This window comes from Crinia signifera, chromosome 9 (genome assembly GCF_055691185.1).
Source record: "Crinia signifera chromosome 9, ASM5569118v1, whole genome shotgun sequence".
Classification (NCBI taxonomy): domain Eukaryota; kingdom Metazoa; phylum Chordata; class Amphibia; order Anura; family Myobatrachidae; genus Crinia; species Crinia signifera.
The window spans coordinates 71568485-71592876 of NC_139225.1; the positions used below are offsets into that span (position 1 = coordinate 71568485).

At 46.2% G+C, this 24392-nt stretch overlaps 1 protein-coding gene across 7 annotated transcripts in view; it reads right to left on the reverse strand.

The window, feature by feature from the left end:
- Positions 1–24392, reverse strand: part of MED12 (mediator complex subunit 12) — a 75266-nt gene that overhangs the window by 35967 nt on the left and 14907 nt on the right. For all 7 annotated transcript variants that reach the window (XM_083159198.1, XM_083159201.1, XM_083159203.1 and 4 more), the window contains exons 2-19: positions 19251–19355; positions 17898–18089; positions 17623–17782; positions 17358–17530; positions 14890–15000; positions 14557–14811; positions 13872–14018; positions 13637–13736; positions 13422–13558; positions 13138–13269; positions 12901–13030; positions 3564–3793; positions 3253–3333; positions 2283–2447; positions 2052–2196; positions 1849–1967; positions 1421–1564; positions 1107–1270 (exon numbers count right to left, since the gene is read on the reverse strand). In XM_083159198.1, the coding sequence (XP_083015324.1) occupies positions 1107–1270; positions 1421–1564; positions 1849–1967; positions 2052–2196; positions 2283–2447; positions 3253–3333; positions 3564–3793; positions 12901–13030; positions 13138–13269; positions 13422–13558; positions 13637–13736; positions 13872–14018; positions 14557–14811; positions 14890–15000; positions 17358–17530; positions 17623–17782; positions 17898–18089; positions 19251–19355 (2690 nt within the window). The remainder of the gene's footprint in view (positions 1–1106; positions 1271–1420; positions 1565–1848; positions 1968–2051; positions 2197–2282; positions 2448–3252; positions 3334–3563; positions 3794–12900; positions 13031–13137; positions 13270–13421; positions 13559–13636; positions 13737–13871; positions 14019–14556; positions 14812–14889; positions 15001–17357; positions 17531–17622; positions 17783–17897; positions 18090–19250; positions 19356–24392) is intronic.

The following is a 24392-nucleotide window of genomic DNA, read 5'->3' on the forward strand; positions in this document are numbered from 1 at the left end:
GCAGCGACCAGGGACTCTCCACCAGCGGCAGCAGAAGGAACAAGCGCTTGACCAGCGCAGCGGTGACCTGTCCGGCTGCACCATACATTAGAAGATGGTGACAGCCGGAAGCACTGTCCCTGTCAACCCGGTGGTAAGATGTTGTTCCGGCCAGGTTGTTACTATGTGCTGTGGCTGCATATTTTAATGCAGTGTATGTATATATGTACTTTCACCTGATTTATTTGGAGTGGGTGATGGGGAAGGGGGTGGGGGGGGGAGCGGGCGGGAGCAGAAGGCATGAGTTTGCCTAGGTGACAAAAAAACTGGCACCAGCCCTGGGTAATATATTAAAGTCCACTACTGTTGGAAATCCGATCTCCAATTATTAACCCTTAGGCAATCAGTTTTCAGAAAAACTATTACCATTTTTTTTTCTTTTTTTACATTTATTAATAATGTTTTTTATTATTTATTTTTTTACAGTTCACATAATCAATTTTTTGGTATATTATTAAGTTATAATATACATCGACCTCTCTTTTAGGTATTTTAGTACAAATATGAAGGTCGGATACACCCTATGTATGTCCCTAATCTGGTAAAGGGATACAGGGGATATTAAGCTCGGCGAAGTGATAAAGTGTCTGGTTTTTATCACCGACCAAACAGCTCCTAACTGTCAATTTACAGGCTTGGTTTGAAAAATGACAGGTAGGAGCTGATTGGTCTTTATTACCGGCCAATCAGCTCCTACCTGTCATTTTTCAAACCTAGCATGTAAATTGACAGTTAGGAGCTGTTTGGTCGGTGATAAAGACCAGACACTTTATCACTTCACCAAGCTTAATAAATCTACCCCACAGTTAGGATATTTGCCCTATACAAAAGTGGCCCCATTAGAGGGTAATTTCCCTTTGTGAAAACTAAACCTAAATGAAAGCAACCACAGTCAATAAAAAAAATAAAGGATACACACATTTATTTACCTTATTGAAAGTAAAAAATTAAGACTATTTTACCAATACACATAGCCACTTATTTCCACCCTCTAAATTAATTTAACTGCCATTTTATACTGCTCAAAAACTATTTTGCTTTCTCAAAGTTCTCTGCACTGCTCTCACCCCTCAAAGACCTGCGCCGTCTGCTCCTGGTTGAGTATAAGGCAGGTGTTATAATGTCGCAGGACAGCCACGATGCACAAACACAGGCCCATTGTGTAACTACCAACCAGGTTGGAGGATTTTAGAAGGAGTTCTGCTTCAACAACACTCAGCTCATTTAGCAACTGAAAAATACAAGACAAAATAATAGTAATAAAATAATAAACAATAAGATGTAATACAAATAATAAATAAATAAAAAAGGTAAAAAACTAAATTTGAAAAACAAATAAAAACAGTAAGGATTACTATTATTGGGATGTTAAAAGCCTCACCTGAATGGCAAAATCAATGAGGCCACTGATATTTAGAGAATATTCCATCAGATCAAAGATGAACTGGACATGCTGTACCAGAGGAAGGTGATATGACAGACCCAGAGCAAAACTTGTAATCTGTTCTAAAACATTTCGAGAAACCTGTAAGCAAAACAATTATTATACCTTCACTTATCTGCACTTTTCAAATAATGGCAATGTATAACCCAATGACAAAAGTTCTCTCATCAACCATGGGGTATGTATGTATGTATCAGATAGGATCACTGGATCCTTCAAGTGAAATGTCAGCACAGTATTTTCTCTTACTCCACTAAGAAGCATTTTTTAAATTACGATTTTAGCTGGTGTTAGCCTTTAGCCCCTTCAACTTATACTATTCTGCAAGTCCTCTTAAGAGCCTGCTGCACCTTACATTAGGTTACCTGTGCTGTAACTTGGTGTTGGTCAAAATGTGAGAGCTGTTGAAATCGGCAGAAGATTTCTTCTGCTGTAGGAAAAGCTTCAGGTTTTACCCTGCGTCTGCGCTGTCCTTCATTTGACCCTGGAATGGATGTTAAACATTTAGTATTCAGCAGTCTGTAATTCACTGCAATGAATTATAAAGACTTCTCTGCACTGCTCGTACCTGTCTCAGCTGTACTCTTCCGGTTCAGAACCTTAAGGATGTCTCTAGTGATCTTCTTGATTATATGACGAGCATCATCTCTTTGCCTGCCCACTCCAAATAGAACAACTAGTCGCTGGTTGCACTCATGACTACATGACTCCTCCTGGAGGAAAAAGCAGTTAAGCCTGACACACATGTAAGTATAGTTTAAATAAAAAGAAACAAGAGCTGCATGTATCCGACACAAACCTGTGGGATGGGGAAGTGAGTGGCATATTGGATGTGACGTGGCTGATCGTATAGGGAAGCCAACAGCCCATCCCCACCCTGAGCCTTTATTGGGCGACGACCTTCACAATCCCCCTCATCGGGACCTGGGCTCCGCCCCTCACAGCGCATTGCAGGTGAGAACATCTACAAAAAGCAATAGTAGCAAGCACTGAAATAGACGTGGCAGTACTACATAAATCAGACTTACATCATCATTCAATGAGGAATTCTAGGTTTTGCAATGCATACTAATACAAACCTAGGGGATATATTTTCTGGAATAGAAACTATTGACTTCCACCCCTATTTATATGGCAGACCCCAGAATAGGTGCTGCAAGAGTTGGATAAACCCTTCTCCAGAGACCAAAGGTAAAACTAAGCAAATATAGAACATTTAAGAGTGAAAGTCATAATTTCCAAATTATTTATCGAATTCGCCATAGTACATGGGACAAGGATAACAACAAATAGGTGGCCCTAATTTATCCGAGCCTGACCTGTAGGCACCTAGTGTACAAAGCCAGTAGCGACTAGCTACCCTTTTCTTTATTATATAGTTGGGAGCTGCATTTTGGACATGTGTTCTGCAAATTAGTGAGTTCAGACTAGTTCTGCTCGGGTTCACGGAACTTAAATTAAAATTAAATGTTGGGCTCATTCAAGGGCCAATCACTGCTTCCCAAAAAGGGGGTACAGCCAACAGTGTGTCAAACCAGCATAAAAGGTAGGTCAAGATCTTGAAGACTAGGAAAATAAAGAAAATAGATCAAAAAATGAAATACACACTACATTATTTTCTAGATTTGTGAGTTAGAAAAAAATAAAAAAAGCAGTTGCAGCTTATGATTTTTTTGCCTGACATCCTGGGTTTACAATGAGCCCAGAGGCGCACTCATTGAAAAGGGTAGAAAAAAAACAAAACAAAAAACAATAAATCGTAATTTTACCGGAAATTCACTCTTCTCCATGTCATCAAATAAAGCCCCTGAACTGTGATCTAGATCCATTGTTTCTGAAAGTGCAGTGTCCTGTAGTAGTAGAGGCATGGCACAAGATTTAAAGAAAAAAATATAATCCATTAATAGATTAATTAAAAAAAAATGCAAAAATAAGCTTTATTATGACAGTAAATAGCCATATGACAACATATAAGCCGATATGGTTTTAAAACATGCAATTCATTATAAATGCACCCAGAAATGATCTACTAATCTAGTGCATGTGAGCTGCTCAAGTGTTTTTTTTTTAGTTTACACACCTCTAACTTTGTACTATTACTGGCCTCTCCCTCCTTGCGGTCTGTGTCATCCGATGGGTCCTCATATGGGGAACGGGGTCGGGGTGCATGAGCATCCAGTCCTAAATCCCCTCTTGAGATCAGAGTACACATATACATGTTGTGTGAGAACACATCATGCCGGATCAACTCGCAGAACAGCAGCACCAGATTATAGAACTCCACACGTTCTCCTTCATTTGCTGGATCAGCTGTGAAAGAAAACAAAATTAAATGCAGTATATGGTATAGATGGAAGAGGAAAATACAGACAGGACCGCTCACATTTCATTTGCATAACCATTCTATTTGGGATAAGAAAATATTCTAGAATAAAAACAGCAGTGAGGAAAAATGAGATTTATGTCTTACCTGGTAAATCTCTTTCTTCGAGGACATCAGGGGCCACAGCGTTATAGTGGGTAGTAAGGAGATGGGAGAGCACCAGTACCCTTGAGGTTAAACTTGAACTGCCTCCCAGGCAGCCGGGCTCCTCCCCTCCTCTACCCCGCCTCCAGGCCAGGAAGCTCAGTTTTTTTAACAAGCCAAGGCAGGAGACAAGATAGAATGAAGAGAAGCACCGCACAGAAACACATTCTGAACCTGTTAGTACCCTCAACCCGAGGGATAATATAACATAATCATAACTTAACCGTAACGGAAGTAAAGCAGGCGCGGCAGGGAGGGATCCCTGTGGCCCCTGATGTCCTCGAAGAAAGAGATTTACCAGGTAAGACATAAATCTCATTTTCTCCTTCGGGAGACATCAGGGGCCACAGCGTTACAGTGGGACGTCCTAAAGCAGCCACCTATGGGTGGGGACGCGCCTGTGCCGCAGCCAACACACTCTGGCCGAAGGCCGAGTCCTGGGAGGCAAACGTGTCAAAAGCGCAAAAACGCAAGACAGTAATGGCGGACGACCAAGTCGCCGCCCTGCAAATTTGCTCAACTTTAGCACTGCCTCTTACAGCCCAGGACACCTCCACAGACCGGAATGTGCCTGAATCCCCACCGGAACCGGGAGGGAGGTGTCCAAATATGCCTGCCAGAGCGACTCCAGCGGGCAGTAGTTTGCATAGAGGCGGGCCACCCTCTCATCCGAACACCATATAGTACAAAGAGAGAGAGAGTCTGACTAGTGCAACAGCCTAGAACGGTGCACATAGATGCGCCCCGGCCGGACATCGTCCAAGGAGGACCAAGCCGTAGTAACAACAGACTGTCCAAATGCCGGAACCATAATGTCCTGGTTCAACTGAAAGCTGGACACCACCTAATGTAGGTGAGAAGTAACGGTAGGAAGAACCGCCAGGTTAGAACGAAAGACCAAGAATAAAGGACTTACGGGACAGAGCTGACGTGTCAAGAGACTCCCCTGGCCAAATCTATCGCCACAAGAAAATGATCTTCCAGGCGAGTCAACACAGGTCCACCGACCGCAAGGGCACAACAGGTGGGCCCTGAAGCCGACAGGATTAGAGAGATCCCCTGGGGCAACCGGGGTAACAAAGGGAGGCTGGATATGGAAGACAACCTGCAGGAAAGTGCAGACATCCGTCGACAGTGCCACTCTGTACAAGGCCGAAATCTGAACCTTTAAAGAGGAGAAATGCAACCCAGCCTCCAGACCCTTCTGCAAGAAGGGCAGAACCCTAGCCAGGCAGTAAGTCCCAGAATCTGAATCGTAGCATTCGCACCAGGAAAAGTAAGCCCTCCATATGCGATGGTACACCCCGTCTAGAAAGGTTACCTCGCCCTGTGCATAGTGGAGGTCACTCTTGAGTGAAACCCACTGGGCCTTTTACCCGGGAGGTCTCAACAGCCATCCCGTCAAAGCCAGGTGCCTCAAAAGTCGAGAGGGAGAGGCGGACCCTGAGAGAGCCGGCCTGTGCCCAGGGGTAAGCGAATAGGAGGGGCTACTGACAAGGACTGCTGATCCGAACACCGGATTCGTCTGGGCCAAGGTGGAGCAACCAGACTCATCGTGCCGCCCTCCAGCTTCAGTTTGCGATACATTCGCAAAAGGAGGAAAAGCGGCTGAAAGGCGCCATCAGTGTGTACGGCCACGGAGCGCCAGGGCATCTACCAGGCAAGCCCCTCTCTAAACCCGCACAGTGGTGGTTTGAGGATATGGCGAGAGGCCATCAAGGCCACCTCGGTTGGGCCCCACCATTGTTCCATCATCTGAAACACCTCCCGATGGAGGGTCAAATCGTCGGCATCCAGGGTCTGAAGGCCAAGGAAGACCGCCACCCAATTCAGGACTACCGAGATAAGGATTGCTGAAAGAGCAGGGATCATCTCTGAAAGATGCAGGATGCTTCCGCCATAGTGGGCTGACAACGAGTGCCACCCTGGTGGTTAACCTAAGCCACCCTTGTAGCAATGTCCGACTGGACCTGCACCGGGTAACCCCTAAGTTAGGGTTCCGCCAGGCAGACTGCCCGGAAGATTGTCTTCAGTTTGAGGACGATGATGAAGAGCTGGGCCACCAGAGTGGTCCAGATACCATAGAACGACCTCTGGGAAGTGACCACCCTCCAAACACGGAGGGCTAGCATGCGTGGCTAAGAGTGTCTACTAGTGGATCCAGTAGTGAGGTCCCGTCCCGGCGCCACCAGGAAAAAGGGGGGCGCCTGCTGGAGACCAGGCGAACTTCTGGGCCCAGATATTGTGATAGGGTCCCAACCCCCTGGAGAGTATATTCCCCTGTACAGGGCGGGAATGGAACTGGGCCTATTCGGCCATAGCGAAGGCCAATACCACGAACCCCAGGGCCCCCCCTGCAGGCATGCACAGACACCCACAGGGGGAGAAGAGATGTCTGATCCTGGACTGTAGAGACAGATGGCAATCCCCCAGAAGGTATACCCTCTGCCGAATAGAATCTAAACCGGCCCTCATATCTGGCTCTGGCCCAAATAAGAAGGAACCCTTAAAGGGACTTTGGGCCTTCCAAAAGTGCAGACACCGGTCTGTGTGTGCAGCCATGGCTGAAGGTGACCCTCTGGAGGTGAGTGGTGTAATTTCCAGAGCCGCCACCCCCAGGTAAATTGTCACGTGATGCTCAATAGAAGGCAGCAGGGTTTTCTCTGGCACCCCTTATGCAGCGTCCGCTGTGAGAGAAGTTGCTCACGCAACTAAGGCCTTAGCCACCCAAACAGATGCCTGGGGCAGGAGTGCGTCCACTTTAGGGACAGTCTCCCAGGGGACTATGTCCTCCTGTGGAACGGGGTAAAAGGAAGGGAAACTGCCGATGGCAAGCTAAACTTCCAGTTAGAAATCTCTAAACTAATGACCTTAGTCAAGTTCACTGATTTACGGAATAAACCCAGAATACACCTAAAGAGACTCCCAAAGGTATAGGCGGCTCAGCGGGGTCATTTAAGGTAAGGACCTAGTTGAGAGCCGAGACCAAGGTCGGCACTTCAAGACGAAGTGGGGGATTCACCTTATCACAGGCCCCCCATCTTCCATACCGTCGTCGGCGGTCCCCTCTAGAGAATACTAATCCCAGGTGTCCTCCTTTGTTGCTGACGGAGGAGTGTGGATGACAGGGGTATCCGCGTCTAGCTGCGGGTACGGAGCGCTTCCACTGTGCGGAGAGCTACACCCGCCAAGGTTGGGGACGGCTTTTCTGGGGACCTTGTCAGGAGGTAGATAAGCACTCACCCAAGGGATGATGCCAATCCAAGGCTGCAGGGGCGGTGCAGATAAGAACTTGTCTACTATCTGCACCGGCAACCCCAAGTAGTCTCCTGAGAGGAGGCTGTACCTGTGGGCATCGCCCACGCATTGTAGCAGCCTGTGCATAAGCCGTCCTGTACTAGTCTAATGCGGGCATAGGCCAGCATTACAGGATGTACAAGACATCAGCGCCAGAGCCCCAGTCACTGGGACTGGTGCCCCTGGAAGACGTTGCAGTATTATAGCACTGTGAACCGGCAGCTAAAGGCACAGGTCAGACAATGCCATAGAATAGGCGGGTAGCCTATATGGTACCGCTACACAGTATTCTCTGACCAACAGAGATAGTGTTCAAGCTATACACAGTAAGCTGGTACTATGTACACCATGTGGTGGCGTAGACATTTAGCCCATATGTACGGCTAACACAGTTTCATACTTCTGTTTCATATTTTGGATTGTGGGAGGAAACCGGAGTACCCGGAGTAAACCCACTCAAACTCCGCACAGTCATCCTAGAGTCATATTTGGGAAATGACCATAGCGCTGTGAAGAAGCAATGCCAACCATCACACCATCCGTGCTGCCCCTACAGTACGCAGTAAGCTACTAGGCACATATAGCAATCATTGAGGTTCTCTGCCTGTGTGGGGCGAGCTCGCTGCGCCTCAGGCAGCCTTTCTGACAGGCAGTGATAGTGTTACACAGTGCACAGCCAGCCTGTGATATACATACAATGCAGTGATACTGTATATACAGTGCAGTGATATACATACAATAGACAGCTGCAGTGATATAGACCGGCAGTCTATACGGTACAGACAATGCCGTATGCATCTGAGCCAGCTTGTAATAGGACCCATGACCTCTGCACTGTGATGCAGCAATGCTAACCATTACACCATCCGCTCTGTCCTTTATGCTTCCGACAGGCAGTGATGGTGTTAATTCACAGGATACAATGTTGCACTTGGCTCTGCTGTGCCCAGAGATTGAACTCTGTCTGCTCTGTAACCTGACTCCTGGAGGAGATTATTACAGGGGAGCCCAGGCAGTGAAGGAGTGGAACCCCAGACTGGCTTGATAAGCTCTCTGTGTCCCTCCACACATGTTAAGTCAGCATGACCTAACCAGCAATACATGCCATATAGTACAGTGTAACACAGATTAAACTGGCAGGCAGCTAAACTGTTAACAAACAATGCAGCATACAAGGGCAATGCAATTAATGGCACAAGGCTCCTCTCAGAGCACAGTACTGTACCGTGTCCCGAAGGAGGGGTACAGGGGGGACATGCCCAAATGACCTGGCAGTGAAGGAGAGGAACTCCGGGTGGCTATGAGCTCCTCCGTGTCCCTCCTCACATGTCGCAGGCAGGCAGGAAGGGATCTCAGTGGCGGGAACTCTCTGTGTGTTAAACACAGTTCCCTGCCTACTGTCCCCGGGTGGAGAGGCTGATGTGGGGGGAGCTGGGGTCCAGCGCTACCGGGCGGCCCCGCATACCTGGCGCCGCTGCCCACAAACAGTTTCCCTGGTGGTCCAGCAGGAGCGGGTGGCGAACCAGCCGTCCGCTTGTCAGCGCAGTCGGCGGTCCCCCCCACCGAACTGCTGCAGCCGCAATGCCCAGCAAGCGCAATCGCGCGCGCTCCCAGCGGGGAGCGCGCTACCTTTTGTCAGGTCCCCGGCGTCCGGTGGCGGCTGTGGCTCCCCAGTGCCCGGGGGCCGCTGCAGGTCCCCACCCTCGAGTGGCGATGCAGCTCCGGACCCGGGTGATGGAGCAGCAGCGCAGGTGTCTGTGCAGACCCCCAGTGCTGCTGCTCTGTCACTGACAGAAGTCAGTGTAAAAATAAAAATGAAAAATAAAATATAAAAATCAAGTTAGGCTGCTAAATAGCAGCCCCTCTATTAGGTGCATCTGGCTCCTGCCAGCACCCGAAAAAACTGAGCTTCTTGGCCTGGAGGCGGGGTAGAGGAGGGGAGGAGCCCGGCTGCCTGGGAGGCAGTTCAAGTTTAACCTCTAGGGTGCTGGTGCTCTCCCATCTCCTTACTACCCACTGTAACGCTGTGGCCCCTGATGTCTCCCGAAAGGGGAAATATTGATAAAAGTTTTTGGTACTAACTATTATTAAATCAATATCTCAGAATCCATCTAATACCTTATACTTCAGTGTATAACAAGCCCACTTGATAGATCAGAATAAAACATTCAAATGAGAAAACAACTAATGCTCCAACAAAGTGAAATCCCAACAGAGTGAAAGAAAAGGTGGGAATGAAGTGTCGCCTGGATGGATTAATAGAAATATAGGTACTTGTGTATTATCACGGCGCCCATCACATCGCATATCACTAATTAAGGAATGCGATGGGACCAGATTTCAGCCTTTTTTCGGGCTGAGTATACAATTTTAAAATCGGGTCACATCGCATGCCATTACGATGTGATTTGCCATTGAGTCCAATGTTAAATGGCACCCCCAGACCCGTTTTTAATTGTATACCCACCCTGATGGGTAATAAATATGTAAAATGCCCCCACATTGTTAACGGCCCCCACTATCAATGCCAACCCAAAGCGTAGCGAGCGCAGCGAGCACGCGAGGGGCGGCGGTACGCATCCTCCGACCTTTTCATACCCCCACTATCCACGTCGCCGTGGAGTTGAATTTATAAAGTGTGGCGAGCGGAGGGAGCCACCAAGACCCACGAGGGGACACGCATTACTTAACAGGTATACGCGGGGCACGCTGCGCTCGCCATGCTTCGGGCTCGCCACACTTTATAAAATCAACTCCACGCCGACGTAGATAGTGGGGGTATGAAAAGGTCGGAGGACGTGTACCGCTGCGCTCGCCACGCTTCGGGTTGGCGTTCATAGTGGGGTGGCGTTAACAATGGGGGGCATTTCACATACTCATGACCCATGAGGGTGGGTATACAATTAAAAATCGGGTCTGGGGGGGCATTTAACATGGTAATAAGGCATCTGGGTGCCTGTACAATTAAAAATCGGGTGAAATCGTGTCGCATCGCATGTAATGCGACTTTTCATAGTACAATGCCCTGCGATGGAAATCGGGGGCGCCGTGATAATACACAAGTACCGAAATATATTTAACAGGGAGTACCAGAAAAGCTCTTTTATCACGTATATACCTTTGAGAGGTTTCAAAGCTGGCCTTAGGATAAAGAACATGCAGACAAAGCTGCATACAAATGACAACCAAGATACATTAGCTTAATGCTGGACATCATGGGTGAGATTTAATAGGATGAGAGATTCAGAAAGTGAGAGATTTGGTAATAAATCTCCAGTTTTTTAAGGCGGCAATCATTTACCCTGCAAAATCAAACTGGTGTATGGATAACCGGTAGCAGCCCACCTCAATGGCAGGTATTCAATGCTGTTTGCGAGTGGTGACAGCGAGCAGGTCTTCCTGCTCGCTGTCACCACTCACCCTGACAGCATTCAACACAGCCTCCGCATCCACCAATTCCCCCTCGCTCCGTTTTTTGAGCGAGGGGGAATTGGCGGATGCGGCTCCAGAAGCAGCGAGTCCCGCGGCTAAAAACTGCGAGTTTTCTGCAGCAGCCGCGGGTCTCGCTGTTTTGGGGAATTCTCGCCGTCCTGTGACGGCGAGCATTTCCCCAGTACGTTGAATAGAGCGAGCGGCCGGCGCGGGGGTTAAACAGCGAGGATCGTTGGTTTTCAGCAATCCTCGCTGTTTAACCCCCTCGCCGGCCGCTCGCTGCGGAATTGAATACCCCTCATAATGTTGGCCAAAGCACCATTCCAATCTGCACTCAAACAGGATAGCAATGAAAATGTAGGTGTGAAACCAATACGCAATATTTGCCCTATTCTGATGGTCCTTAGAAAATAAATGCTATTTTAAGATGGTGCAAGTGTGCAGTAAGGGAAGGGACAACTGCAAATAAGTGTAGTTTGCAGAAGTGCATACTTCGCTTTACAGCCCATGATATTTCAGTGTCACCCAGTTAGGATGGGATGCAGTCAATATGCCAGCAGTCGGAAACCCGGTGGTTGAAATATCGATGCCGGAACACGGACCGCCGCAATGCCGGCAGTTTGTCCCTCTATGGGTGTCCACAATGTTTCTTTGTACACCTCCTCCACAGAAAAGGCTCTGTAGCATGCAACCAGCTTAGCTGGTTTTTCATTTCCCAATCTGTTGCTTTTTGGATTGTACAAAAACCCTTTTAATTCCTGCAATTGTCGAAACTGCGGTGAACAACTGCTTCACAAGATTTACTACAGAAGTGTCTAACTGAAGTTGAGCCGCATAGAACATCCACCAGGCTAGAGGAGGTACTTGGTGTAAAGTGTCCACTTCAAAAGTTGATGATAACCGGAATAATTTGACAATGATTGGCAAGCGCTAACACTAGCGGTCTTAGTTTCAGCAGCACAAAGCCTTTTACCCATATATCTAAGATCAAGTAGATTAGCCAGCAAGTGGGCATCTGTAAATGCCATTTTAGCTCTTGCCTTTGGCATCTTTACTACATTTCTGTGGTGTCCAATCTTCAAGCTCTAAGAGCTTCTTCCACACTTGTACAATCTCACTGATTGTGCACCTAAACGCCTATCTTGTTCTAAGCAAAAGTTGTAGTTAAACATTTTGATTTAAATCATAATTTAATCATTTGATTTAAATCGCGCAACCATGATTGGGGGAAAGGAGCTTGAGAACTTTAAGTGGGTACTGAACTTCTCTAGAGGCAGTCAGGGGCTTCAATATTTTCTAACATAGTTCTCCAATGAACAGAGCAATAAAGTGCTCCTGCTAGTCTGCACATCTGCTCAAACGCTGCACCCTGTCAGGTTGCAAAACAGCAGGCACCAGTTTTCCCATAAGAGACAGAAGTCTACTTTACAATAGAAGTGATTCAGCAAGACACAGACTAATTGGAGGCAGGACCCCTCTGCCGATGACCATTATAAAAGGGCGACCAGACTGACTTCTGTAGTCTAAACTACAGAAACCAGCAACATTTAGGAAGCTGAGTACAATTAGGATCAGAAAGACTGGTAACAATCTCCTGGTTCAGGTGAAACCACTTTGGTCTGGAAAGTTGGGCAAGGGTGAACAGAGTTGTGCTCTCCTGTGCATTCACATGGAGGATCAAAGTTTCGCGTCTGCACAGACACATTTCTGGCAAACTGGGTTGGGCCGGGCCATTTCCATATGGTAACCAGCATCCAATGATGTAAGTGTTCCCCTGCAGCCTGCGAATGGATGTTTATGATAAACATCACTCGCAGCCAGTGCATGTGAACACACACTACGAGCAACATACTTGCAATACTAATACTCATCATCTAGGGCTAGGCCTACTGCCATTCCAAAATGCGATGGCATGCAATGGACCCGATTTCAGCCTTTTTTCCGCTATACCCAATGTATAAATACTGCCAACCCCATACACATGTTGATACTGAAATGCCCAATTTCTAAGAATACTAAAATGTCAGCCACTTGGCTAAAGCCATGCCTGGAAAACAATGCATTTTAGTGTCTGACCACAGGGGTGGGGCATGTGCTCTCTATTCGCCAGTGTAACTCATGAAAAAGTTTATTTTATGCCATGTGCATAGGCAATACTCACTCAATACTGGAGCCTGTGTATCAAGAAACTGGAGCAGGACATCTTGGAAAACAGGGGGTGAACTAAGCGCAGACAAGGACCCTGAAGATACAGATCCCTTTTCATCGACTGCCTCAGAATCGCCACATCTCTGACAAAGAATGAAGACACAAATATCAGTACTAACACAGAAGAGCGGTTCTGAATGCTAAACAATGAAGACCGACAACAGGAGCATGTGCCAACCATGACACACACCTCAGCTTCAATCTCCATTTGCCTCTTCTCTAGTAATTTAGCCACAACTAATGCGCGATGGTGTCCGTAGCGTTTACAGCTGACAGCCCACTCACAAAGAAGCGCAACTACAGCATCGTCGTCCGGAGATATCTAGGGGACAGAAAGGACACAAGAGATCAGATTTTACCAGCAAAAACCTAAGAGAAAGAAACCCATAGAAATAACAGATTGCAACTGTGATATTAGTCTGCCAACTGTGCCAAACTTGCAGACATTTGTTAAAGAACAATTCCCCTCATCACCTCATGACCGTCCTTGCCCAGACCCAATCCAAAGATGCGGTTGTACAGAGAGTCTAAGTTGTTACTAAAGTCAGACTTCTCAAAACTGTGGCTATCTAGAACCTCCAGGGTATGAAGAACGCGTCCAATAGGAAATCCTGGAAGTAGATAGAGATCATAAAGACACGATCTATTGAAGAGAACAAGTCCAGCAAGCGTAGGTAGAGTACGGTTACCTGCTGTGGCTTCCTGGCACTTATCAAATGACCATCGGACCTCTACAGCGCGGCCCCTCTCCTTTATCTGCTGCTCCATTTCACGTAGTTTCCTACGCACCTACAGACAACCAAAGACATTTGAATGAAAATGGGTGGAGAGACAACGGATAACAATAAATACACAGCATTGAAGGTCTTTAAAAAAATAAATAAAAAAAAACACCTTTACAAATAAGCTGCTGTTCAGACTAACCTGCTGGGTGAATGTAGAATTTCCCCCTGGCATAGGGAGACTAGAGGGAGCAATAGGAAGATGATCCAGGGGTGACCCAGTCTTAATTCGGTTATCAGTCAGAGAGTAATGCCATACAAGAGCACTGGGACAGCAGAGAACAATGCTCTGAAAAGATAAAAGGAAAAATAGTGTTCATAGGAAAGGGAACAATAATTCACATACTAGAAGAAATTCCAAAATCTTCCCTTAATGATATCAAATATTAAGAATATTCTCTGAAGCTGTGTACACACTGTGCGATTTGGGCTATAGATTTTGACTATATAGTCAAAATAGATAGCAAGTTAGTGCCACTTTAACTATGTAAAGATCATTCAACTTGCACTTAACTGAATTTGCATAACGTTTATTTACTTGTTATAGTAAAGGTCATACAACCACTGTCTGCCTTCCAAAATCTTCGGCTGTCAAAGAGTCAGAAATAAAAAGTGAGAGAAGACACGAAAACCCTAATGGTGCCAGTTCATATAGGACTGAGAAAGAGGGTCTGAGTTATTCTGTAGAAAACAGGAAATTGGCTCAAAAATAGGTAGTATTGTCACAAGATGACCAGCAAATCTTCCATTTCCTGCTGCTATATTACTAACTGATAATACAATAGCAAAATAAAGGAGTTCAACCTCCAAGTAAGAGAAAATAGTACCTGCAACATACAGCTTAACCCAAACACAAGGGGCCGATGTTGAGGACATTGTAGAAGGTCACTGAAGGGAGAAGATGGGGAAGATCCTGAGGGTGGAGGAGGGGCAGGTGCTGGAGGCAAAGCTGTACCCGTCTGAGCTGTAAGGAGGTGTCCTGTATGACTGCCGCTGCTTTCCAACAACTGTGCTAGACGCCTTGTGCAGAAATATGCCAGACGACGTGACAGATAAGCAGACTGCACTAACGAACCTGAATACTGTGGAGAAAACACAACCAGATTAGTGATACACATTATAGGTATCATGTAACAAAACATGCAATGTATTACGCTTACACGCAGTAAGAGAGGAAGCAGCAGTTTCAATAATTCATCTTCTCCAGGTCGGATCTTTTCAAAACATTCCAGAACCCAAGTAAGGAATTCATGGCGGTCTAGCATTCCATCCTTTAAAAACATACAAACAAATATACAGAGGAAGCAAGAACAATTCTGATGCATGTAAAGGATTATTAAAATACAACGAAGAGATGCACATGTACTACTACTAATGATCATTTTCTCCCAATAGGACTCAAAGTGCTGTACCATTGTCTTTACAGCTTAAAACAAGCTTAAATAGTAGATATCAGTAAAATGCTTGCGTAAATAAGTACATCTTTAGTCTATAAAAATTCTACAGTTGGGGCTTCTCTCACTGTGCGAGGAAGAGAGTTCCATAGAGTTGGAGCAACAAAGTTGAAAGCTCAACCTCCAGATGAATTCAGGGAGATTCTAGGTTCTGTTACAAGTCCTTCTTCAAGGGATCGTAGTAATAGAGTAGGACAGTAAGGAATCAGAAGCTGCTGCAGTTACCTTGGGCTCTGGTCATGTAGGGCCTTGAAAGTCAGTAAGTCAATCTTGAAATGATTCACCATTTTACAGGTAGCCAGTGAAGGCAGTAGAGAATGAGAGTTATGTGACTAGAACGGGGCTGGTTAGTTATTAGTCTGGCCTCTGCATTTTGTACCAACTGCAGGCGGTGCAATTCTTTTGATGGGAGACCAAGGTAGAGGGCATTGCAGTAGTCTAGGCATGATGATATAAATGCATGCATGGCTTTAGGTAGGTCTTCTGAGTGAATTACTGGTAAGTGCTTGATTCTGGCTATGTTTCTCAGATGAAAGAATAAGGGGTACTTGTTTCCTAGCACGGCGCCCCCGATTTTGATCGAAGTGCATCTTATCGCATCGCATGCAATATAGCGGCATGCGATTTTTTATTGTACAAGCATCCTGATGTTAAATGCACCCCCATTGTCAACGCCACCCCCACTATCAACGCCAACCCAAAGCGTGGCGAGCCCACGAGGGGCGGTGGTACGCGTCCTCCGACCTTTTCATACCCCCACTATCCATGTCTGCGCGGAGATGATTTTAGATAGTGTGGCGAGCCCCGCGAGGGTACACTGATTACTTTACATATATTCCGCATCCATTCGCCACGCTTCGGGCTCGGATTCCGCGTCCGCTCGCCGCGCTTTGGGCTCGGTGGCTCGCTGCGCTCGCCACACTATCTAAAATCAACTCCACGCCAACGTAGATAGTGGGGGTATGAACAGGTCAGAGGACGCATACCACCGCCCCTCCCAGGCTCGCTGTGCTCGCCATGCTTCGGGTTGGCGTTGATAGTGGGGGTGGCGTTGACAATGGGGGTGCATTTAATATTATAGGCACCCATCAGGGTGCTTGTATAATAAAAATCGCATCACATGCCATTTGCTGGCATGCGATATTTCATTGTACAAGCACTCCTGTTAATTTAACGGGAAGATCGCATCACATCGCACACCACTAAATACAGTAATGCTATGGTATGCGATGGGCGCCGTGCTAGGAAACAAGTACCGATTAAGGATTTAATTGTGGCTGACACCTGATGTTTAGGTGTCAGGCCACTATCCAGGACAAAACCCAGATTCTGCACATCAGGTTTTTTTTAGTGCTGTGCCCCCCAGCGTAAGACCTGTCATTTGTCTATGCTGCCATCTTGTCCTGTGATTTATCATCAGTACTATAACACATACAATCGGGTTAAAAAATATACTCTTCTAATAGATCATAAATATTAAAACATGTAGCCGATAGTACCACTTGACCGGTTTCAAATCCAGTCATTAATCATAGGATTATTTTATTGGTTCTAAAATTTGTTAATATATTCTGAGTAAACGGAGTATTCAATCCTTCTGTTCTGTGGGGAAAACTTAGAAATAGCGGCCGTTACCGCACAGAATAAAAAAAAAAAAAAATCAGATTTTTGGAAACTTAATCTTAAAAGACGCGGATTTCAAGTCCACATCCTTTTCCAAAGAAACGCCCGTTTCTGCACAGACAAGTTCGGCTTTCAAACAGCCAAACCTGCAGATAAAAAAAAAAGCCCAATTCCCTGGCAAAAACAGCCAGGGGTGAATACAAAAAATAATTATTATTTGGAAAATAATTGGAAACATTGAATACACCCCTAAGGACTGTGGGGTTATAAATCAGTCAAGCAAGGTTACCGGTTATGTTCAGGAGACCCTATAGATCTTTTAAATAAAATTTAAAAAAGTGCTATTACAGTATACATTGCATCTAGCAAATCTGAGAGTGGTTACAGTTTGATTTTATACTAGAGAAGACATTTCATTTATGAGTGGAGATACAAGGTTATTAATGTTGGCAATTTCCCAATTAACACTGCAAGTATACATTGGTTTGCTTAACTGCTATATAAATGAATATATTTAGGGTTTTGCACAAGCTGTCTCACCGAATGCTTACCTGAAACATAAACATGGCTAACTTCTCGTTATACTCCCACTGTTTCAGCGCAAGCTCCACCTCTGGGGGCACAGGTACGGGAGAGGGCCCGCAGCCGCCAGTCACCTGCCGGTAGTACTCTGCAATCTTTTGAAGCTGTTCCCATAAGTAGCGAGTTATGATCTGTGTCCACTCTGCATAGGTCCAAGAAAAGATTCAAAGTAATTTAAGAGCATGCTCACACTTTAAGTTAATAGCACCAGGATTAGGATAGACACCATGTTACCTATGAAGGGATCCATAACATGTCTTTTCTTCACTTTGGTTTCTGTAATGGCCGCATAATAAGCACAAGTCATCTTAATAAGCCAGGCCGCCCGCATGACTGGCACAGAATAACGAGCCAGGAAACCAAAAACCTCCTCCTTCTTGCCAAAAATAGGAACCTGCCCAGGACAAAAATGAAGCAGATTGGGAAGGAGCATAGGGGTCGGAGGATAGAGAGTCTGTGCTTTTGCATCACAACTAAACCCACATTTTTATTATAATTGTAGCACTCACCTTCTTAGCAAGATGAGTGAGAGGTTTGGTTCCAGCAAGATCTGTGAACCAATTATTTATGGAGCTCTGGGACCGAGCAGTTACTAGCCAGAAGCTGTCCTTCTGGTTCACTTGTGGCTTCCTCCGACCAGTATCTGGGAGAGTATTACAACGCAACTTTTCTGCCATGATATTACTGAAGTTAGAGCTGATCTGTAAAAAGACGATGAAAAAGGAGAAAATCTGAGTGTGTCTTATAATAATGGAGGCTGAGACATGAAAGATGGACAATTTGAAAATGCAGGACCCTGAAAGGTTTTTGGAACAGTGATATCAACAGAACAATGATAACTATATATTGGAAAAGAACAAAGTTAGATACTTGTTTCGTAGCACGGCGCCCGTCGGGGTTGATCGCATGCCTTAAGTTAAGGTACTTAAGGCATGCGATGGACGCGATTTTCTGTCAATTACCAGCTTTAATTGCCGGTAAAGAGAAAATCACGTTGATCGCGTCCATCGCGTGCCATTATAATGGCACGCGATGCGACCGACGCGATTTTCCCATAGAGAACAATGTTAAATGAGATTCAAAGTTAAAATCGCGTTGATCGCATGCCATTATAATGGCATGCGATGCGATCGACGCGATTTTACATAGGGAACAATGGGAAATGGGCCAATATGGCCCATTTCTCATTGTATATGCCCCCTCATGGGTATTAAGTATGCTTAATGCCCCCCCCCATTGTTAACGCCACCCCACTATTGACGCCAACCCGAAGCGTGGCGAGCACAGTGAGCCCGCGAGGGGCGGCGGTAGTACGCCTCCTCCGACCTTTTCATACCCCCACTATCCACGTCGGCGTGGAGTTTACTTTATAAAGTGTGGCGAGCGCAGCGAGCCACCGAGCCCAAAGCGTGGCGAGCGCAGCGAGGGGACGCGTATACCTGTGAAGTTATGCACGTGCGCTCGCCTCGCTCGCCACACTTTATAAAATCAACTGCACGCCGACGTGGATAGTGGGGGGATGAAAAGGTCGGAGGACGCGTACCGCCGCCGCTCGCCACGCTTCGGGTTGGCGTCAATAGTGGGGTGGCGTTAACAATGGAGGGCCATTTCACCCATGAGGGGGGTTTGAAATGAAAATGGGGGGGTTTTGGGGCTTTTTACATTGAAATCAATGTAAAATTAGGTCTCGGGGACCATTTTACATTGATTCCAATGCAAAAATTGCGTTGATCGCATCGCATGCGATTTGATCGACGCGATTTTTGCGGCCGCGATCAATACACTCAAAATCGCAGGCGCCGTGCTAGGAAACAAGTACCCAAAGTTATTAAGAATAGTGTCACCAGAATAAAAATACATACCTTGGCTGGGTTAAAATTGACATTCTTAGCACTGCCATGTTCATCTCCTGATACAGCTGGCTGGTTATTGAATCCTTGTTTTACGTTAAGAGCAGTTAGCTCGTCCTGTGTAAACAAACATTTAGCATGAATACCTCAGACAGAAGAAGAAACAAAAAATGCTGCTCATTGTGCCATCTACATGCAAAGTCTTATTTGCTAAAATAAATGTTAACTTAAATCTGCCTGCACTAATTCGGTTCAATGGGCCAGATCAAGCTTCAAAAAGTGATCAAATGGAGAGTGATAACAGAGAGCCAAGCAGCTCCTGTCATGTTACAGGCTGGGTTTTAAAAATTTCAGGTGGGAGCTGATTGGCTGGTTGTTGATCACCCTCTATTTTATTTCTTTTTGAAGATTGATACATCTGGCCCAATGTTAGGGAGTACTTTTTCAGAGACAAATTTGCACAAGTTGGTATTCATACCCCTTTCACACTGACAAATATCGGTCAGTGGAAATAGTGGAAATTTGTCATTGTGAAAGGGTCCTGAAAAATTATCCTAGGTCCAGCATTTTGGTATTTCAACCTGGGTCCTGATCAGGGTTGGACCCAGAATGCTCACGGGTCCACGAATCTCATTCACTGCACTGTAAAGGTGCCGCTGAGAGATGCGATCATCTCCCAGCGCCACCCTGGCAAAAATTGTTTGTTGCAATTAAAAAGATGTAAATTCTAGGTTTCTAAACAAGAAATAACTGACCAGCTCTAAATATCTTCCAGGATATATAACTTATTCTGCTGTAGTGTATATCAGTTTTCTCATAAACACTAACGTTATCACTGCAAGCAAACATGATAGCATGTACCTACAGTACGTATAATTGTTGGTACTTGTGTAGTTTCACAACGGCAGCTTACGCTACGTTTGAAGCTTTGTTATTAGCGTAGCCCAACGGCTGCCTTACTTGTGTAGTTTCACAGAGGCAGCTTAAGCTACGCTAACAGAATAGCCCAACGGCTGCGGCCGCGGGAACACTGCTGATTCTGACAGGGACGCTGGCTATGCTGCCTGCGGGAACATCAGCACTTTATGATTTTGTCTTTTTCTTTTAATTAATATATTTATTAAAAAAACGCAGCACTTCTGCGATTAAGAATATTGATTGCAATGGAAAGTTTTATTTTGTATGAACATATCCCCTCTAGTGTAACTTACAAGGCCAGCAGTAACGATAACTGCTGTCTTGGCATGTAACCTCCCAAGCATATTGGAAAAGTAACATACTCCTCCAGTGAAATCACACATCGCATGTGCAGTGTGTCTGTTTCCGCCTGAGGATGGAGGGTATAGGCGTTTGAAGGAGAAAGAAAGATTGGAAAGTCTTTCTTCTTCGAATGCAACCCTTATGAATAAGGTGTAAGCAGAGGGGGACAAACTCTGGAACCCAAAGCTTTTTGGAGTTTGGTACACAGGAGTCAAATCGTAGTCCCAACATACACTAATGGAGATTGCATGCATTTAATTAGCATTTTGCAGAAGGAAAAAAAAATGAGCTTGATACAAAGGCTACTAAAGGTCCATACACACTGGGCGACTATGCCCAGCGTGTATGGACAGCTATAATAGCCGCTCAGTGTGTACACACTGAGCAGCTTTCCCCCTGCCTGGCACCGACGGAGGGGGGGGGACGGCGTTGCATAGCCATCCTGAAAGCTGCTCATCTGCTGGTATAACAGATGAATGGCTTTCTCAGCGATGTTGCGGGAGTGTGCAGCAGCACTCATGGCTGAGCCATACACACTGGGCGGCTTTCAGCTGAAAGCCACTCAAACCTGCTGTTTTGAGCGACTTTCAGCTCAAAGTCGGCCAGTGTGTTTGGGCCTTCAGTCTAGTTTCGAATGATGTATGAGTTTGATTTCAATACGTACATAGCCCACACACTAGCTAGCAGATATTATCTGCAGACAGATCGGACATATATATCTATTGTCTGTGAGTCTCTAGAAATACTGCTACTAAGAGACTACATCTCTTTTTCACAAATGCACAAAAGACAGAAGGCAGCAGACTAGCTTTCGAAGCTTTTGCTTCGAGCGGGCTTACTAGTATCTTTAGATATATCAGGCATCCGCTGTGGTGCACAGCCGACGCAATATATCTGAACAACACCGTTCACAGATATATTGCTCGGACACACTGGCTGATGGGGCATCGATATACAGTAGTGGCCATTCAATTGAGTGGCTGATATAAAGGGATTTTTGTAAGAACTTACCGTTCGAATCCCTTTCTCTGATATGGTCCTGGTGACAAAGCTCAACACTGGGATGTAGGAGGGTCCGAAGGAGCCAGGCACCTATCCTAAAGCTTTAGAGGGTGGGCTCCTCCCCTACTGCATCCCGGACTCTTCAGTTCAATCTTTCAAAGCCACTGGAATACATTAACTCAGTACAAACGCCTGCACATATTATATGCACATTTTATAACAGTAACTGTTAACTTTTAACCATTTTAACAGGAACATCATGAAACTTCTGGCATACTTACTGAGCGTAAGGGAGGGATCGCTGTGTCACCAGGACCATATCAGAGAAAAGGATTCGAACGGTAAGTTCTTACAAAAATCCCTTTTTCTCTTTCAATGGTCCTGGTGACACAGCTCAACACTGGGACGTTCCAGAGCCGGTCCTTTGGGTGGGTACGCTCAGGTCTGCAGCGCTCAGCACTGCTCGCCCGAATGATGCGTCCTCCGACGCGAACTCGTGGAATCTATAGAATTTGGCAAAGGTATGAACAGATGACCAAGTGGCAGCCCTGCAAACCTGCTCAGCCGTGGCCCCATGTCGAACCGCCCAAGAGGTGGCAACTGACCTGGTGGTATGCGCATTTATTCTGGCCGGTACAGGCATACCCACTTTGGTGTATGCAAAGGCTATCACAGATCGCAACCACCTAGCAATAGTCTGCTTAGATGCAGGCCAACCAATTTTGTGTACGTCATACAGTACCAATAAAGTATCAGTCTTTCTGACACTCTTTACTCCGTCCACATAGATGCGTAAAGCACGCACAACATCCAAACTCTTCAACTTGTCCCTTTTCTTAGAACCCTCAGGGGGTTGAAACACAGGTAGAACTATCTCCTGATTTAAATGGAAGGCAGAGACTACCTTCGGTAAAAACTGAGGCACTGTTCTCAAAACTGCCCTGTCATCATGAAAAATTAGGAAGGGAGATTTGCATGACAAAGCTCCTAACTCTGACACCCTTTTAGCAGATGCCACTGCCAACAAGAACACTAGCTTCCATGTGAGAAACTTAAAGTCCGCCGACCTTAAAGGCTCAAAAGGTGCCTTCTGAAGGCATTCCAAAACCAGTGACAGATCCCAAGGCGCTACTGGTTGCTTGTATGGAGGTTTCAACCTGGATACCCCTTGTAAAAAGGTTTGAATTTCCGGCAAAATGGCTATCCTTTTCTGGAAATAGATGGACAAGGCCGAAATCTGCACCTTCAATGACTGAAGGCTTAGGCCCGATGAAAAACCATCTTGTAAGAACTCCATCATTCTTGATAGCTTAAAATGAGATGTGTGAGCCTTTCTTCTCTCACACCATCGAATGTAAGTCTTCCAGACTCTATAATAATTTGCCGAAGATACAGCTTTTCTGGCTTTTATCATAGTCTGTACTACTGCCTCAGAAAACCCTTTTCTTTTCAGAATGGCGGTTTCAATAGCCAAGCCGTCAAAATCAATCGATCGGAATCCAGGTGATTGAATGGGCCTTGTCTCAGAAGGTCTGGCCTCAGAGGTAGACGCCATGAGTCCACAGACAACCTCTGAAGCCTCGAGTACCAGGACCTCCTTGGCCAATCTGGGGCCACTAAGATCACCGGAACCTTCTGCCCCTGTATTTTCTTCAAAAGTCTCACTAACATTGGTACTGGTGGGAATGCATAGAGCAGATCTCCCTGCCAGTGAATAGTCATGGCATCCACTGCCTCCGCTAGTGGATCCCTCGTTCTGGCATAGAACCTGGGCACCTGATGGTTGAACCTGGATGCCATCAGGTCCACATCCGGAGTTCCCCACATCGAGGTGATCTGGTGAAACACCTGAGGGTGTAAGCTCCATTCCCCTTCCTTGAGCTCCTCCCTGCTCAGGAAGTCGGCTTCTATATTCTCTACTCCTAGAATGAATATAGCCGATACAGCTGGAACATTCTGTTCCACCCATAGGAAGATTCTGGACACCTCCCACATGGCCAATTTGCTGCGTGCACCTCCCTGGTGATTCAGATACGCCACAGCTGTGGCATTGTCTGTCTGAATCCTCAAAGGGAGGTTCAGCAACCTGTCTCCCGCCAAGGAAATCACTTTCCAGACAGCTCTCAGCTCCAAGATGTTGATTGGTAACACTGATTCCTCTGCCGTCCACAGGCCCTGCAGCCTGAGATCCAGGACTACTGCCCCCCAGCCCCTGAGGCTGGCGTCGGTAGTTACTACCAACCAGTCCCAGGTCTGTAATGACCGACCCCACTGAAGGGAATCTACTTCTGTCCACCATTTCAAGGAGTCTCGAGTGTCCGAAGACAGCACTATCATCTCCGACTTCATGGTCAGAGTGTTTCCTGACCAGGCTGACAAAATGCTCCATTGGAACACCCGAGAGTGGAACCTGGCAAATTGAAGCGTCTCGAACGACGCCACCATTTTCCCCAGGAGCTTGAGGCACCTCCATACTGAAATGCTCCGAGCCCTGAGAATCTTCTGGACTAAGGTGACCAGATCCCTGGCCTCCGGGAGAAATACCCGATGGAGATGGGTATCCAGTATGACTCCCAAGAATTGGAGCCTCTGTGATGGTACCAACTGAGATTTTTGCAAGTTTAAAAACCAGCCGTGAGCCTGTAAAAAACTGATGGCCTCTGCCAAGTGACTCTGAAGCATGGCTGCTGACTCTGCTTTGAACAGGAGATCGTCCAAATAGGGTATTACTGTGATTCCCCTGAGCCTCAGCACCGCCGCCATCATTATCTTTGTGAATACCCTTGGCGCGGTTGCTAGCCCAAAGGGTAACGCCCGGAATTGTAAATGCAGGTCTCCTATAGCAAACCTCAACAAGGTCTGATGCTCCGGGTGTATAGGGACGTGCAGATA